The following is an 18,750-nucleotide window of genomic DNA, read 5'->3' on the forward strand; positions in this document are numbered from 1 at the left end:
ATCTAAGCTGGTAGCATCTTTCTGGAAGCCACTTTGGCAATAGGTATCATGATAGCCTTAAAATGCATATTTTCAGCCTGAGTTTGTATTCTGAGACAATAATCTCATATCTATGACAATATAAAGAAATGAGATGATCAAAGAGTCCATCGCAGGATTTAAATTAGAAATGTATTTATGTGTATATATCTAACCGTATTATAGATATTAAAATGTTCATTAGAAACAATTGAAGTATACCCAGAATTATCAACTAAATATGAAAAGCATCAAACAATGGAGCACTACACAACCATTTATAAAGATAATTAGAAATGATTTGAAGAACACAGAAAAAAATCACAATCTAATGCTAACTAAGAATGCAGGGTAAATATAGAGAATGAGTTCAAACAGAGTTCTTGTCTTTGGATTTTGGGAGTTGAGAATTATATTTATGCTCTGGGGCATTTGATAAGTTTTCTTCAATAAGTACATTCTTTTCTTAAGATTTTACTTTTAAGTAATCCTTACACCGAGTATGGGGCTTGAACTAATAACCCTGAGATCAGGAGTTGAATGCTCTATTGACTGAGCCAGCCAGATGCTCCAATAATCACATCCTTTATTTCACATTATTAAAGTAATAAGTACTAAAAAACAAAAGCAAACTAAATTTTTAATTTTCTCTCATAGAACTTATTTCTAACCTATTCCAAGTATAGTTCTCATACCCTAGAATTATCCACCCGTTATAAAAGATTCGTGCAAGTTGGTATTTTTGCTCAAAGTATGCTAAAGTTTTGTATTCTTGCACCACCATTCCAGGTTCCTAAAACAAGTACATTTGGGGTTGTTTTCTCTATAGATTTTCTAAACTCAAGGCTATTTTCCTTTGTCACTGGGGAAGCAGAAGAATAAGATTTTATCCAAATGATCCAACAATTCATCATTCATTTCACTTCTTACCATAAAAGTGTACAGTATTCAGAAACAACCTTCCAGCAAAAATAAAGTCCCTAGTGAAAGTCTTCCAGTAAAAACAGTATCGAGATTATGGTGATAATTTCATAGGTATTCACACATATCCAACTTGTCATATTGTACGGTTTAAATATATGAAGTTCATTATATGTCACTTTATGTTTTAGTAAAGATGCTCAATAATAAATATCAAGAAAAGCCACATTCTGAAATAGGATTAAAAGGCTTGGGAGGTAGACAAACACATACACACACACAGAAGAAAAAAAAGAGAACCAGTCTTTAATGCATCAGCAAGTTTATTTACAAATGCAGTTGAACAGAAAGACTACTAGAATTCTTGGAGAAAACTTTTGGTATACAAACCGTGATGATTTTGTACTAACGAAAAAAAGCAGCTGTCTATTGGGCATTGCTTAGCGATCATTCTGGTGAAGAAAATAGAGATCCCCTCATCAAGCAAATAAAATATGCTAAAAAAATTTTTTTAAAGCACAATATCTTATAGATGAAAAGAAGGATACAGAAAGCAAATTTGGGGGTAGATTTTCATGAAATTTTCTATATGGTTCTGCATTAATTTAGTATACATTACAATAAACAGGGAAAATGCAATTATATATTTATATTAACTATTTCAAATAATGTCTCAGAACCTTTAAAAAAAAAAAACAATAAAATAACCCTCTTCAAAACACCACTAGGAAGTCAAACTAGATCATTGTCAGCGTCAAAAATATTTCAAAGTTCTTATTTTTCCCTTGTGCTTTTAAGATGAATTCAAAAAAGTAAATACTGTACTTTTCCTCCCACACGGAAATTACCTTCTTATAAATAAACAACAAAAATACAGGTTCTACCAAGACTATAATGCTCTGATGTAATCTAGAGAGACAAAAATGTTTTTTAAAAAAGTGTTATCCTTTTTAAAAAAGAGCAAAAGACATACAACACGTATTTATAGATCTACATCAGCAGAAACCACCTCTTCTTCTATCTGCAACAGTGCTTTCGTGTGGAGGTTTACATCACATGGCAGTTGGCCGTCCAGCTGATCAGGCAAGGAGAAAAAAAGAAAAGGACTTAGGATGTAGGAATACTTGGATATCACCACCCGGGATACATAGCAGTAATCACTCAGAGAATGGCCCCATGAGGTAGAGAGAGTGACCCTGTCACTCACTTAGGATAAAGCTAGGCAAATCACAGTCTCGGTTCTAGAATCCTTCATTTGCAAAAACAAAGTAAAAATAAACTGCCGATATGGAAATAAGTTACACTCAACTCTCTATTATTTGTCCTAGAGGAGAGAAAAGGCATGGGCAATTTTTCCAAAACCTCAAGGTTCCAAAAATCAATTATATTCGGCTTGGGAATTTGATTCAAGAGAGAAAAGCGCACACACATACACACACTCCCGCCGTTACATGCCCAGCCTCGCCACTCTCCAAACTCAATGGTTGTGTCCAGAGAAGAAATGGACGCTGGAGAGAGAAGGTCGATGACCCGCTGACAGATAAAAGAGAGTTGACTGGGCTGAAACCATTTTCAAACCACTCTTCACATAAAGGGCCATATAAATACCTCAGAGTTCAAAAGCAAATGGTTTTGCTGATACCACTTGTAACACCCTTTCACAATAAGGAAGAAACACATGTTACCAGCATCAAGGTTCAAAATATCAACAGCAGTAATGGTTGTCTTTAGTGGCTAGAAACAATATGCAATCTATTAAAGCTATCCTAGGTTTTATAACACAGAAACAAAAACGTGCTTAGACACAAAATTAGCATGTAAAGTTTTTGAAAAACTCAGTTTTCCCAAAAATGATACTGAAACATCTTATAATCAGATTTAATGTTCTCCTTTTAAAAATAGTATATATACTAATATACGATTATATAGTAACAAAGCATAAACTATTCTTTACTACCTTCTTTAAACCACAGTTTTTAAAGTTGGTCCTGTCCTTAATCACATTAACAAAGCCCCCTGTGAAGTAACAGAAGTCAGCTAATAATGAGGGACCGATTCTTACCCAAGAAACAGATTATGTCCTCATGTCATTAGAAGTTTCTACAAACACAGAGCAGACAGCACAGGATGGCGTCCTGACTCAGGCATGTGTCCCTCTCCAATTCCTCGGCCCCCCAACCCATCGAATCATGTCTGGAATCTGGAGCACTGACCCACCACTCACCGTGCCCTCTTTGAAGGGAACACACTAAGATTCCTAAAGCCTGGAATTCTAAGGCAGAGAGCTTGAGGGGGGCATGGCTGCAGGTTCAGGGAAATGCATGGGAACCCGTGGTCTCTTTAAAAGACAAGAAATTTTCTCCCTGATTTGTTCTCTTACATTTGAATCTGAGATAGCAGTCGTTGCAGTACAGTTGATGGTTTTTGATTCTGACTTCGGCTCCTGAGGAGGAGCCTCCGAGGTCACACTCGCAGGCCACACACTGAAGGACAAGAAAGAACCACCATAAACAGTCATTTTGAGAACTCCTGGGGCACTCCCAGGGTTTGGGGGGTGGGGGGTGGAGATGAGCAGAATGCAGCTTCTAAGCTCTCAAATATGTTTCAGCAAAGAAAAAGCCCAAAAGATAATTAGTGGATTAAAATCAAGCTGCCAGATGAGACATTAAAGAATTCATAAGTCTAATTTTAAGAGCCTAAATGATCATTCTAAATATACCAAAAGAATAAAAATGATTTGCTGATTGGCTTGAAAGAATTTAGTTTTCACTTCTTGCAGGGCAATGTGAGAGGATAAGGCATCACATAGAAGAAGTAGAGAAGTGAATGAAGAGTGTTTCTGGCACTTTCCTCTGAGGTGGGCAACACCTGGTGTTCCCACTGCACCAGCTTGGCGAGTGTTTGCACAGGGCACTTTCACTTCATGGCTGAGTATATTGGTTCCACCGGCTCAAACACTAATTATTTCCATTCATTCTGGTCTGCCCAGGAACCGCTCAAGCCAGCAATACACAAGCTTAAACAAACTGTGGTCTGCAGGACTCCAGGAATAAGAAACAGAGTCTCTTTCTGGCCCAGTGCAAGTTCTAGAATCACACAGATGTGTCTCTCAAAATAGATAATGCAAAATATATTAATTTGTTCTTGGCTTTGTTCTTATGTGCAAAAACCCATCAGGTGTAAGCAGGCTTTGCAATTGTAAAACTATTTACTGTGCTCCTCTTTACATAAAGCTAGGCTTTCAGACTTAGAATTGCATGTCCCTGTGCTGTTAACAACACGGGTAAATTATATTTCAAGTATGCCTATGACAGCATGTTAAAGAAAGGATTTATGAGCTATAAATTTTACTTATAGAATCTTAACAGACTGAAGACTAGTAGTGCATAGTGTTTCTGGATTTAACTTTGGAGACTAGGTTCAAGATTGGAGAACAGGCAATATGCGATTCAAAGTGCAGCACACACGGACAAATGTAGCACCGAGTTTGTTAGTGGCACATCTACAACCAGTGCGCAAAGAAGCCATGCGCTCTCCAAGCAAAGCTTTGCGGGCCTGCAGGCTGTTCATCTCTGTCTCACCTTAAAACAATGCAAATGATAACAAAGACCCAGGGACTCGATGATCATGGCAGCTCCTTTGCCCAGAATGCTATTACAGTAGGAGCACACGCGCTTCCCACTCACTGACCTAGACACGGAATGAGAATGGAAGGGAGGCTTTCATCTGTGCAAATCAAGGTTACTTAAAATCACACTCTGGCATTAACATTAGTAATTACTTAGGAGAGTACATATCTGTGGGAGGAAAGCTGTCACCAACCAAAGTATGTTACATTGTACCTTCAAGGATCTCCATGGTGGTTCTGAAACCCTTGACACTTATTCATATAAATTAATAATTTCTGTGTATTAGTGCATTCTGTGCTTCCCGACATTATTCTCCTCAGATCACATCTCTATGTAGCACAAGTCTCCTCTTCCTCTAATCCAGCTAGTTCACCAGCCAAAGCCCAGCCCTCGTCCTGTCACACCCACCAGACTGCTAGGAGAGCAGTCCCAGCTGCACCCAAACGGCACTACAAGTCTCTTCGACCATCTTAACCTCATTTTCCCATCCTCTTTCTCATTCACCTGCTATTCTAGTTACACAGAAGGTATCAGTGCTTTCCTGACTGTGTCCTTCTGGTTTCCAGGACTTCCTCTGGGACAATGAAATGACAAGTGGCTGACAGCTATCACAGAGACAGGTACGGAGGGTTTCTACTTCCCTTTGGATTCAAGTGTCTCCTGTCCCAGGTGGGAAGGTAAAGGCCACTCATTACCATCGCATCCCACAGCACTGGCACAGTTTAGAGATATTGAAAGTGCATAGCTGCCAGCCGCCTCGTGTTAGAGTGCCCCCTCCCAGACAGAGACTATTCCAGGACAGAAAAGCCAAAAGGTTGTCTCCTATTTGTTCTCCAATGGGGGTTGGTGCTCTCAGTAGGTAAATGCACACTCTTTCCTCTGCCTCCCCTTCCACTCAGGAGCCTTCCTCTCTCCCCAACAGTTACCACAAATTCACATCCCTTCTTGTTTCAAACTCCATGATACACATTTTGGAGATCCTGGCACAAGTCAATACAACTTTATATGGATATGTTTTCTTAACAAAAGCCCTTATTTGATGGCTAAAAAAAAAATTCCAATATTAATCACTGTGTTTTTACTTTTCAGTATTTTATTTGTGATGGAAAATACTATGTGCCAGAACTCGCTTTGGAGACAACAGAAATATTGTTGTATACGGTTTCATGAAGCATTGATGGTCTGTAGAGAAGCTATGCAAAACTCAAAGCCCAACTCGTGTTGCTATCTGTGCTTTACTCCATATCAAAAGAAAAGCTTAGTCAAGACCTATAGTTATAACTCTTACCCAGTTCCTGCAGCAGCATGTAACCTACAGAATTCAGTTGATGCAGTCTGAACAAAATGTTGGCAAACTAGGTAAGAGGCTGGCAGTGGTTTTGAAAAACAAAACAAAAAAAGCAGTATCTAACTACTTAACATTTTTATATCCAGCTTGTTAAAAGTTCCACAGACAATGGAGCTTGGTTATAATGCTTTCCTTTGAAACTCAGTTCCTATAAAAAGAATTTGTATTATAGTCTCAATAAAAATCAAACATTTTACAATACTGCTTTTACTCATGAATCCCAAATGGATTCACTAGCTACTATATATTTTTATGCTTCCACGCTGAGAACTATATGAGTATGTCTGCACTGACTGACCACAAGCAAAAGCAAACAAGACAGTGGCAATGAAATACATGTTTTAAAGGTCTCCGATGGCTTCACGAGACATCCATAAATGCTCTTAGGGTAGCATGGAAAGCCATTAAGAAAGTTTTAATTGATTTTCATAAAGAAATACTGAATTTGACAGATTCAAAAGGACTTGTTTTTGGTTTTCACTAGAAAATTTGGACAAGACTTTGAGGAAAGTTTATTGAAAAAATACCCCTGTGACCAAAGTCCTCACCTGTTGCGTAGCTGGGAGCCCGACTGTGATAGTGAAGGAGAAGGACTGTGTGGTGTGGGAGAAGGTGCGGTGGTGGTCTGCACAGAACCAGCTGAAGAAGGAGGGGGGATGCTGGAAGATGGATTCCGCATGTAGGCACGGTTCGACGTGGACACCAGCTGAGGAGGGGGGCGACTAAAGTCTTGAACAGAGGAAGAAGCACGGACTCCTGAAGGCTGATTGAACCAAGGGGATGGTTTCCAAGAACTGGATCTTGGGGAATCCAGGTTATCTAGAGATTCACCTCTGAAACATAGAAGAGTTCACGGAGACTATTTAATACTATGTAACCAACTAGAATCAATTTATCATTATAGTCATTAAAATACCCGTTCTATGTATTTCATAAGTAGGTACTAATCTGACAAGTCCAGTTACATACAAAATTACCTTTAGTAACTAAAGTTTCTTTTCATCAAAATCACAATGTTTCAAATTCAATTAATCTTTATTTTTATTTACTTGGTGCTTAAAAAACACCAAAGTGGAAAAGAAAATACTAAAAAAAATTTTTTTAATAAACTACTACAAAGACATACATTCCTCCTTTAAGTATTCAATGGATTAGACATCTTAATTTTTAAAACCCAACCTAAAAAAATACTATTTTAGGCACTTATATATGTCACGTATTAGACCAAACAAGGTAACAAAATTTTTAATTTATTTAATTTTCAGAACAATGTATATAATATTTTTAATGTCACGGAAGTTAACTTGTCCATATGAAAAAGAGCTAGGTGGTGGTAGAACTGGCTTTCAAACCATTGTCTCCCTGATTCCAGAATAATCGACACCATTCCTACTGTGCAGTCCTCACTCACTCATTACCTAAACCCTTAATTTAATCAACTGGCTAATGTCCATCTTACAGAAGCATTCACTTTTCGCAGCTACTTCTCTTAAACTGAATATGCATTTAAGATAGAATTGGGGTGGGGTACCTAGGTGGCTCAGTGGTTGAGGAACTGCCTTTGGCTCAGGTATGATCCAGGGGATCCCAAGATTGAGTCCCATATCAGGCTCCCTGCAGGGAGTCTGCTTCTGCCTCTGCCTCTGCCTATGTCTCTGCCTCTCTCTGTGTCTCTCTCATGAATAAGTAAAAATCTTTTTAAAAATTAAAAATTAAAAAATAAAATAGAATTGGGGCACCTGAGTGACTCAATCAGTTAAGTGGCTGATTCTTGTTTTCAGCTCAGGTTATGATCTCAGGGTCCTGGGATCCAGCCCCGGGTCAGGCTCTATACTCAGTCCAAAGTCTGTTTGAGATTATCTCTCCCTCTACTTCTGCCCCTCCCTGTGCTCTTGTTCTCACACATGCGTGCGCTCTCTCATAAATTAATTAATTAATTGCTCAAAAATTGTGAAGAAGTAAAATAGAATTTAGCTCACAAACTGATTTAAATACAACTTTTGGAAAATCACTCTTTATTTTTATTTTTTTTATTTTTTGGAAAATCACTCTTTAATGAAGCCAAGTGCTTACATTAATTTTGACCTACAAAGACTGACCCCAAACTATAAATGATTTCTAACAGGTAATTTTGTTATTACCTTTAAAACTTTAATCTCTTATCTCAAGTTTGAAATACGTATTTGTTCTTTTAAAATTATAGAAGTACTACATCATCATGATGAGAAAGACCCAAGCAATACAGAAGGGCATTTGAGGAAAGAATAAAATTTCCCTCCACCCTCACTTACCACAATTTACCTGCCCTAATTCCCAGAGGTAATCACTGTTAACTTTTAGACTTTTTCTGTTTACAAACCAATTTACATACAGAGACAAATTTACATGAGTATAGCTATCTCTCGCTCGCTCTCTCTATATATACATATATATGTAGTGTGTTCATGAGTTTAACATTGTTAAACAAATGTTATTATTCTACAATGCATACTCTTCATAACTCACTTTATTCCGTATATTATCTTAGAACTGTCTTCATGTCCGCTCGTGTGTGACAGACAGTACTTCAGAGGCCCCCAGTGAATCATCCTCCAGTACCCATGCCACTGTGTGGTCCCCTCTCACTGACTCTCTGCTTGGCCATGTGACATGTTAGGCCAACGGGACATTAGCAAACATGACACAAATGGAAGTTTGGTAAATATGTGCAAATGAGGGCTTCTCTTCCTGCAAGGTTTCCTCTGAATCCAGCTGCCATGTCATGAGGCAGCCCAAACGGCTACGTGGAGTGGCCCACGAGGAAGCAGGAACTCCCAACCAACAGCTCCAGATGAGCTCTCAGTGCATCATCAAAATCAAGGCTTCAGCAAATTATAGCTCATTGTCAGGATATGTATGAATCATGAGCTAAGTGTATTTTTAATTTTCAAACTGTCATAATAAAACAAAGAATATGCAACAGAGACTGACATGGCCTACAAAGCCAAAATTATTTACTATCTGGTCCTTCATACAAAAAAAAAAAAAAAATTCCAACCCTGCTCCAAAGGACTATAACTATCCAAGCACTCCAATCAACATCATTCCAAAACTGCCCAATTTTGATAAGAATTGTGATACAGTAGAGTACTATACAACTATAAAAGAAAGAGAATGTATCATATACTATCTCAAAACTTAGTGTGTTTATCAATGTGCCACTATTTATTTAACAAGAGTACTGGGTACTCTTGTTAAAAGATACTCTGCTTCTTTTCTTTTTTGCTATTTCCAGTAATACTTAAGTATATATCCTTCGATATATCTTTGCATGCTTATCCAAACACATTCGGAAGATGAAGTGCCAGGAGCTGAACTGCTCACAGGGTATGGACATAAAAACTTTTGCTCAGGGGCACCTGGGCGGCTCAGTGGTTGAGCCTCTGCCTTTGGCTCAGGCCATGATCCTGGGGTCCTGGGATAGAGTCCCTGCATCAGGCTCCCTGCAGGGAGCCTGCTTCTCCCTCTGCCTATGTCTCTGCCTCTCTCTCTGTGTCTCTCATGAATAAATAATAAAATCTTTAAAAAAATTTTTTTTGCTTAATAAACTTTGAAAAACTTCCACCCAATTGGGAACAAGAATTTCTGTTTCATTATACCATTGTCCATATTGGATTGAGTTAGTCAATCATTTAACTCCACAAATCTTGTAAGGAGATATAGGATTGCTGTTGTAAGAGTAGTGTTGATCTCTGATATGTTTATTGACTTTCTTTCTTTTCTGCAATCTGTTAATATCACTTGTCTACTTTTCTATAAAGTTATCACATTTTATTTACTGATTAACAAAAGTTACTTCTATATTGAGATAATTACCCCTTGTAATGTGTTACAAATTTTCCTCAGTTTGTCACCTGCAAAAATACTTAATAAAAGTAGCTTGAATATTTTTACCCAAGATACATCTTTTAAAATATTCATCTTCTCAGCTCCAATTAATTTACATCCATAGGTTTTTCTTAAAATTACAAAAATTAGGTTTCACACTTTGTGAAAACTATTATCGTGATTCCAATTGAACCACTATCTCCATTATAAAAAAAAAGAGGCTTAATTTTCTTTTTCAGTTCAGCAGCCAAGGATGGACATTTAAGTGCTTGAACTGTACTTCGGAATTCCACATCCAGCTTTTCAACAGATTAGCCATGTGCTTTTGTCCAAGTGTATTCCCAGCTTGAGCCACAGTTTCTTCATATGGAAAAACAGAATCACTCTCCCTGCCTCAAAACATTTTCCCCAGAGTAAGTCAGATGATGTAGACAAAGTAACTGACATATGTGTGGCACTCAATCTGTGCTCGATAACATGTGCCCAATGACATTCACTGGACTTCCCCTTCTCCACTAAATCTTAGACAAGAGAAGAAATTATAACATCTCTCCTGTCCAAAGTAGCCAGCATGTCTAGAAATTAAATATCTGTGTCACGGTACAGAGGAGGAAATAACTCCTAAAAAGTCTCACACCTTCTCATAATCCCAGGCAGACAAATCGGCTCTTTATTTACACTGGAACTGCGCTGTCGGATCCAGCTATTGTCATTGAGAAGAGATGTCCTCTTCCTCATTTCTTGAAGAATTTGTTGTCTCTCTAACTCTGCTTCTGATGGGGCTTGTTCCTTCTTGGAGCTCCTCTGTGATGAGCTAGTGCTCCCAATTTGGTCTGAATATTTATTGCCTCCTAAATTAAAAACACATCAGAAGCTGCAGGATTAACACATTATTAAGTGGGGCATGGAGGGTGGGACACAGATTGTGGATAAATCTCCAAATACAATGTAGCAAAAGATGTGACACCGCACACATATGCCAACATCAATTCTCAATTAGACTGCTGCATGGAAACATAAAAGTAAAGTTGGCTATTCCTGGAAATTCCAGTTCAACACCCAGAGGCATGCCACAGAGTACACTCAGAAAAGCTTAAGGAAGCTGCCCAAAAATGAAACAGCCAGCATTGATTTCAGTGCTATTAAGTTACAAAGTGCTAGTCTAGAAATAGTTCTCTTCCACTTGTCCCTTCCTTCCGAAATTAAATCAATCAAACACATGCTCATGGAAAACTTGCTGTGACAATGCCTTCAAAAACCTTACACTCCCCTTGGGGAGAGCAAGACATATATGCCTGCATCTCCAGCTGACACAATTTGAGTCTTCATGGTATAAGTTCTAGAATAAGTCATGACCAAATTGTAGGATTGAGAGCACATTCAATTACTGAAATAGCTTTTGTGAAGCTGAAAAATATCCAAGGTACCCAAAATGTTAACCAAGGAACATAATCAGACTTGTTTGTCCTCTAAGAGACCGACAAAACTATAATTTGGATGTTGAATACATGCATGACAATTCAGTTAGGGTTTATCCTGAAGGCTTTGTCTCATTGGATTTGCTGATTAATTGCTGATTTGGATAAAACATCTGTAACTTTGAAGTATCTTCCCCCTTTAATTTGGATTAGGAAATTCTATCTAAGGATTTGTTTCCTTTCACACTCCAAATTTATTGCCATCATTAATTTTTCAAAATTCATGGTGCATCTCTGCCTTAGTTCATCTTCCAGCAAGCAGTAAAATGAGGCTAAAGTTTTCTCATACCCACATGTTTGCCTTTGTGGGTGCACACTGTATCAATTTGGTCATATGTTAAATTAAACATTTTCTATTTTAAAAGTACCTTATTGGCATAACCAAGTTTTTCAATGAAATATTTCATAAGTTCTACTGTCAGCTATTCAGGAACTTATAGTTAGTAGAGGGAAGAAAATACATATTGAAGAGTAAAGTTACTTAAAGTTTGATTTTAATGGTAGCTAGGGACAAATTCAGGGGGAAAAGAAACCTAGAAATCCAAACAAGTAAGACCAGAGGAATCAGATCAGAAGGCATCTGATAAACTGGCAACTGGGAAAGAGAAAATTCTGGTTTTAGTTAAGAGTCCCTAACAGGAAAAACAGAAAAACAGCTGGAAATTTAAACTAGAACCAGAAAATAGAAGCTCCTAAGTGTTGAGAGGGAGTGATCATAGAACCTAATAGAAACTAATTTCTACAAGCTTTAACCAGAGGTTACAAACTAGCTGCCACCAGACCATTTAGGCCTATAGATGTGGTGTTTGGCTTACAGATGGTTTTAAATTTTGTTCTCATCAGCACATAAAAGATAACATGAAAATTTCCATTTTTTTTTAAACTTCTCTTTTACAACAGAAATGTTGGCTTTGCATTCTCCCACATAGCAGGGGCAGGCTTGCTCTCTCCCATGTGGCTATCCACTAAGTGGCATGTCCACCAAATTCACCCCAAACCTATCTGGACTTTCATTCATTTATAAAACTGACCAGCACCCTGCTTGCCCAAAACCTGGTATGCAAACCCTGCATGAAATGATGCTTTCTGCTTAGTGTTTTTTTTTTCCTACTTATATAATTTCAGTTACAAGCGTTTCTAAAAATACACTTAATACTAACAATATAGGGTTCCAAATCATTTTTGCCTAGTTAGCAAAATCATTATCATTTTGAACTTTTGGACATCTTGGCACTTCAATGTACAATTTCAAGTTTACAACAATTTTTAAGTCCCCTGGTATTCTGCAGGAAACTTTTCTGTCCCATTTTCTTGCCTGCAAGATGAAATCTATACAAAACTATCAATAACACTGAAAAATTTCCACTTGTTTCACTAGCTATTTAAAACCATTTTAATCTCCCAGTACTCCCTCCATTAGAAAGTAAAGCCAAAATAAGCAAAAGATAGTTTTGTTTTTATACACAAATGCTAAAAATATTTGGTATTTTAATTATGTAATCTTAATGAATCTGAAATATATTGACTTTAAAAATACTGATCATAGCATGTGATAGCATAAACAACTGTGCTAAAGAAGTTGGAAAAAAAATCACATTTACCATTTTTATTTGCAGGGTAACCATCCAGTTCGGTAGTGGATCTGGATTTATTCCTACAACACAAAACACAACATATTATAGATATCTCGTTAAGAATATATTTTTTACATTTATGATGTAAGAACACCAAAAAGATTGCTTTTTAAAGCAATTGATTTATTTCCTATATCTGCTGAAAGCCACGTTTATCTTCTTAATAAGGAATTTTTCACGTTGTACAATGTAGCAGAAAACAGTGACATCTCTCAATGAGAGACAAGCACGTAAAGAACATGTGAAGATCCTCTCCAGTCTGTAGGATGATTAACCTTATGACCAATTTGTATGCTTTGATTCCCTTCCAGACCTAGATCATACAGGCTATACCAAGCATCTGTCATCAGATTATGTAACATCATACTGTCTCTTCCTTCTTACTGCCCAAGGGTCAAGAAATCAACTTTTTGGGCACTAGGGCACTTATTCCAGAAACAGTCACTGACCAAATGCAATCTTTGCAGTGCAAAGAAGTACTCAAGCATATTGGCATAGGCAACCTCTGAAAATACCTGATTTTGTAATGGCAACATTTAGGTTTCTGTATCAACCCAAGCTGGTCTCATTCTCACTTTACTAAGCCCAATAACATCAAATAATAATGGCAATAATGAATAATATACATTATCACATATATATTACATATGTATATGCACACAATACATATGTACATGTATACAACATACAATAAAGTGCAATACATAATAACGTGTCACAACTGCTAGCAACTTTCATGAATGGTTTCATTTGTATTAACATAGAAAATACTATTATTACAAGATATCCAGCCACACCCCTTAATGCCTCTAAAGCAGGCTGTACCACAACTGCCTAGCAGTGTTCTATGTTTTCCAGGATTTGTTGAGTTTTCCTCTCTGCAATATAATTATTTTCTCCAGGTTATAAGCTACATAAATAAAGATCATTTAAATACATAAATAAATTAAAGGCATATTTTTAAAAGAGAGATACACATTTTAATGATTCACGGTTACCCAGAAACCTTCATTATAAAATAAGAACATCCATCACTAAAACTTTTTCTACCTTAAGGTCAGCCCAATACTCCCTATCTACTTAGAGTCCTACTCAGTCTTCCTGATTGCCTATAGAGATGAGTCTTTCCATATCTCTAAGGTAAACTTCCTAAAGAAGAAATGTCAGCTCTGGAAACACCAATTGGGCATACACTGGATGTTTACAGATAGAGTCTCTTCAGAAGTCCTTAGGGATTCAAAACTGTAAAGCATTTTAAAAATGACTTTAAAACATTAAATTTATGTCTCAGCAAATTTTAAGATGTATCTAACATTTCCTGGAATTGACCAGTAGTTCTAATTAAACTAAGAGAAGGCCACAATTCTCATTTCAGATGTCCACACGTTACTTCATTTTGGGTAAGCTTATGCCATTACTTATAACCTCTTTAAAATAAAAATTAAGGTAGTTGCACAAAATAAACACAATTCTACCCTATGTCTATTCCCCTTGCGTTGTGGCATCTCCCATGAAGAGGTAGAGCTTTTCTCTGTTCTGTGAACTTGGGCCGGCCTGTGACTTCACTTTAGGTAGTAGAATGTGACAGAAGCATTGGCGTGCCAATTCAGTCAGAATGCAGACTGCAAGGTGCCTTGCACGCTTCCTCTCTTTAATTCTGTCTTCTCTGCTCTGTCACCATGTACATAAGACTGTACTGGCTTGCTAGATCTTGAAAGACACATGGCCTAGTTGTTCTCACTGTCCCAGCTGACAGCCAACTCCCTAAGGCAGAGCTGCCTAGTAAACTAGTAGATGTATGAAGAGCCCGATCAACTAAAAGGACTAAAAGGATCAGCCCAAAATACTTACACAAAGTCATGTCAAATCACTAAGTTTAAGGGTCACTGATTACATGGCAAAAGCTAGTCCATACAAGGATCAACCAGCAAGATCTCTTTATATCTCACAAAAGATCAAGAGCTAAAGTAGTTCTTACAAAACACCTAAAAAGCCCTCAGATATTCATCTAAAGTCAATTATTTCAACCAAATTACAACAAAATGCTCTATATACCTGTCACTAGGAAGCAACCCTGAAGATTGTTCTTCTCTCTTTGGTATATCATAGGAATCAATAGGCCTAAAAGATAGAAAGAAGAGTTTGTGGTTAACATATTAGACTTTGATGCTCTTCCTCAGTTTGAGAAATTGCTATCAAAACAATGTTATCATAGCCTCTTGATCAGATGGTCTCTGGGCTGAAAACTAAACACACAGAAACATTTTAATCAATGACTGCAGAAAGCAGACCTCCTAATATCAATAGACATTAGCAATTCATTCATCCCACAAATGTAATACTGAGTGCCTGCTACCATTCTAGGGCTGGGCTATAGAAGCAAACAAAACAAAAAGAGTATGAAATGTCGGGCAGTAAGGCCACAGACAAATACATAACATTAAACATGATACAGCATATGGGGAAAAGGCACATACTTTAGATGAAGTCTTCTGGAAAGTCTGGAAAGGGGACCTTTGAGCAGAAACTTAAAGGAAAATGAGTAAGACCAACATAGAGGTGAAGGAAGATCTTTCCAAGCACAGGGACCAAAAAATGCTGAAGTTCAGGGACAGAATGCATCAGACATTTTCAAGGAAGAAAGAGGCCAGTGTGGTGGGAACTGACAGAGGGAGGGGAAGAGCAGTAGGAAGCCAAATAGACCACGGGGTCAAGATCCAGCTCATGTGAGCCTCCTAGGTCACGACGAGGACCTGGGTGGTATTCTAATGTGACAGGAAGCCATGTGAACTGCTGTGAGCAGGCACGTAAGGCGACAGGATCAGGTATCCAATGTAAAGGGTTCCCCTTGGGCTGCTTGTGTCCAAAATGGACGGCAGGGACCAACTAGGAGTCTCTGATGGGGGGGAGTGGATCGAGCTAAGTGAAGCCCACATAGCAACATCCCAGTGCCCTTTGGCTGGAGGACAGACCTTCTGTACTGGTATATTTTGACTGTGGTTTCCCTCTCTCTTTCTGCCTGGGGCTTCTGCTCCTGGGCCTCCTCTTGACGCCGACGCCGCTCCTGCTCTTCTTGATCCTGTTGCTCCTTCAGTTTCCTCTCTCTCTCCAGGGCGAGCTGCTCCTGCAGCCTCTTTCTTTGGTCCTCCTCCTCATCCTCCTTCTGCTGTGGTCTCCTCTCCTCTTCTCCTGCTCGGGTGCCTTCCCGGTCTGATGACTTGGAACCCTCGCCCCAGGCGGTTTCCCAGGTGGCAACTGCGGGCTCCCGAGTGGGCCGGGAAAGGCTGTGTGAGCTCAGGACCATCCGTTCCTACGTGACCAGGGAGAGAAAGAAACCATCCGAATCTGTACATTTCTGTAATTTCATTTATTCATATCCAGCTTTAGAGACTGAGTGTGGCCAGCCTGGAATTCCACTTGAAATGATGTCAAACATTTTACCGCCTGCAGAGCCACACGTGGGTGACAGAAATATAACCAAAAAGAGAAAGAGGCAGTTAGGGTCCATGAATAGAACCATTTAATGATACAGCGGAGGAACTAAGAAAAAGGTTGAAACATCAGAGCAAAACTCTGACAAATCAGAGCTCACTTTATTTCTCAAAGAGCTTATATAAGTGAATATGCAGCAAAAGCCAGGTGAGGTATCATATCTTCTGTTTTTTGGCTAATTTCACCAAGACAGAATAGAAGACAGCATGTTCCTAGACTACCTCATTCAAGTACTTGTAGTTCTCTCTTTCAGCTTCCTGCTGAGCCCTCTGCCACTCTTCCCTGAGTTTCTCCTGCTCACGTTGATATTTCTCCTATAAGAAGAGAAAACATTAGTTAATTAGGTAATTCACAGAGTAATGATATTAAATAGAATCTTTTTCACCAGTATTTTTGCTAGCTCTACCCTTCACTTCAACCTTTAAATTTGGCGATACTATTTTAACCAATCAGACTTTCATCCCTAAAGCACAAAAGAGCTTTTATCAAGTTAAATTGCATAGATACTCAGAATTAAATAGATAGCCCCCCTTTACCACAGGTGTAATTGATTAACGCCCCTTGCAAACTGCAAGAGGGACTGAGTTTCTCTGCAATGGACTGAGCACACAGCTCAGGGGGTGTAAGCCCTTACAATCCATATACCTGTCACACATAAGAAAATCCACAAAAACTATAGTGCTGCATTCTAAAAAATACACGGGTAAATGATTATTTTAAAAGGAAGACTCGGAAAGCTTCAAAATAGGAATGTCATGAATACAAAAATGTACTGCCTCTCAAAAGATTTGTTAATTATGAGTTATTAGCTTTTCTTTTTTTTTCTTAATTTGCTTCTCAGCACCAGTTGACGCTGCCCGGGGAAAGCCAGCCTCGTTCCTGTGGGTCCCAAATTGTCTGGCTTTACCTGCAGCAGGCGGTCCTGCTCCCTCTGCCATCTCTCCTGCCGCCTGCGCTCCTCCTCTTGATCCCACGCCCAGCGGCTTGGGGTACTGAGCGTCGGAACGGGAAGCTAACCAGTGAGAAGGGAAGATGCACAAACAAAGGAAGGACATATCACTTCATTAAGTCATCTACTGAAGCACTTTCGCTGACACGAGTTATTCATCCCATCCTTGGCCTAAGCAGCACCAGAGATTTCGCTTTTTGTTTCTCAAGGGGTCTTTTCAACTTGGAAAGACTCCCCCTTGATAAATTCTCATGCAACCGAAAATAAGTGCTGCTAGTATGTGCTAATTCAGTCCCACCAAGGTCCCACCTTATTTATTCCAGAAACAAATGAATGTGACTTACATCAGGAACCACAGAATCCGAGCTTCCTGTGTTGTAGCATGTGGAAAAGGAAGAAAAAAACATGTAAGTCTTTTCATTTCTAGGAGATCATTCTTTTCAGAAAGTCACTTTAGCTGTTTCTATGCCAGTATACTAAATGATATCAATATTTTGGTTTTTCTTAATATTTTGTTTTAAACCACAGCAATATATATCTCAGTTTCTCTCTTCAATTCCAGCTGTTTATTACTCATCTTCCAAAGTCAAAATCATTTAAACAGAGAGAGAGAGAGAGAGAGAGAAACTATGGATGCCGAAGTTCCACCCTAGCCCTTGGCACTAGAGCTGGACCAATGGTATATTCTGAAGAGGTTGCAGGGTTCTTCCATGAATAGACCAGCTGGTATGTCACAACTGAGCCCCAGAGGGGGAAAATAAGATTTCAAATGTTATAACATCTAACAAATCCAAATTTCTACTTGTCACTATTCAATTATAATGTGACAGCTCCATATCACATTTTCCAGATCCCCTTGCTGAGGAGTGACTTTTCATAAATACGACACCACAAAAACATGTTCAAGAATTCCTTCCCTTCCCTCTCCTTGAAGAGGGAAGCACAAATATTCATACTTCATGTGTAAACTTAAGGGCTTAATACTATTCTTTTTATTCTTGGTGGGGGAGCTACATGCATATGTGTCTATATGTAGAACGAGAATAATTAGAAAGCAAATTCCATGAAATGTACTATCATACAGCACTTTTTAATTTTCCTTAAACCTCAGCTGTCAAATAAACTATTCACTTACACATTCTTTTTTAAAGAAAACTGCTCTGAGACTTAGGAAAATATTCTTCCCTAAAATAGCCTGTTGAAGAAAAGTGAGTGAAAATTAGAACAGAGAAAGAAAGCAGTTGTCTTATTTTAGCCAGTTTAAGCTAGGAGTATCATACTGTTTTAATTAAATTACCATAGAAAAACAGGAATTCAACAAAAATATCAAAAGCACTAAGGATACTGACACAAATAGACTTTGCACATGCATAGCTGGTGAGTCTATTCATGGTCAAAAAGAAACCTTAATTCA

The 18,750-nt window shown here is 38.3% G+C and overlaps 1 protein-coding gene across 24 annotated transcripts in view; it reads right to left on the reverse strand.

Annotated features, from left to right (window-relative positions):
• Positions 1-1,244: 1,244 nt before the first annotated feature.
• LMO7 (LIM domain 7) overlaps positions 1,245-18,750 on the reverse strand; it is a 197,390-nt gene continuing 179,884 nt past the window's right edge. For 21 of the 24 annotated variants that reach the window (XM_077855337.1, XM_077855334.1, XM_077855336.1 and 18 more), the window contains 11 exons: positions 17,681-17,706; positions 17,295-17,399; positions 16,609-16,701; positions 15,868-16,205; positions 14,951-15,016; positions 12,863-12,915; positions 10,421-10,634; positions 6,465-6,749; positions 4,521-4,629; positions 3,320-3,422; positions 1,245-2,014 (listed from right to left, as the gene is read on the reverse strand). In XM_077855337.1, the coding sequence (XP_077711463.1) occupies positions 1,992-2,014; positions 3,320-3,422; positions 4,521-4,629; positions 6,465-6,749; positions 10,421-10,634; positions 12,863-12,915; positions 14,951-15,016; positions 15,868-16,205; positions 16,609-16,701; positions 17,295-17,399; positions 17,681-17,706 (1,415 nt within the window). In that variant the 3' untranslated portion in view covers positions 1,245-1,991. Of the gene's footprint in view, positions 2,015-3,319; positions 3,423-4,520; positions 4,630-6,464; positions 6,750-10,420; positions 10,635-12,862; positions 12,916-14,950; positions 15,017-15,867; positions 16,206-16,608; positions 16,702-17,294; positions 17,400-17,680; positions 17,707-17,741; positions 18,532-18,750 lie in introns of those variants that run through there. The other 3 variants (XM_077855348.1, XM_077855352.1, XM_077855353.1) reach the window with 2 other exon arrangements.

This window comes from Canis aureus, chromosome 17 (assembly GCF_053574225.1).
Source record: "Canis aureus isolate CA01 chromosome 17, VMU_Caureus_v.1.0, whole genome shotgun sequence".
NCBI lineage: Eukaryota > Metazoa > Chordata > Mammalia > Carnivora > Canidae > Canis > Canis aureus.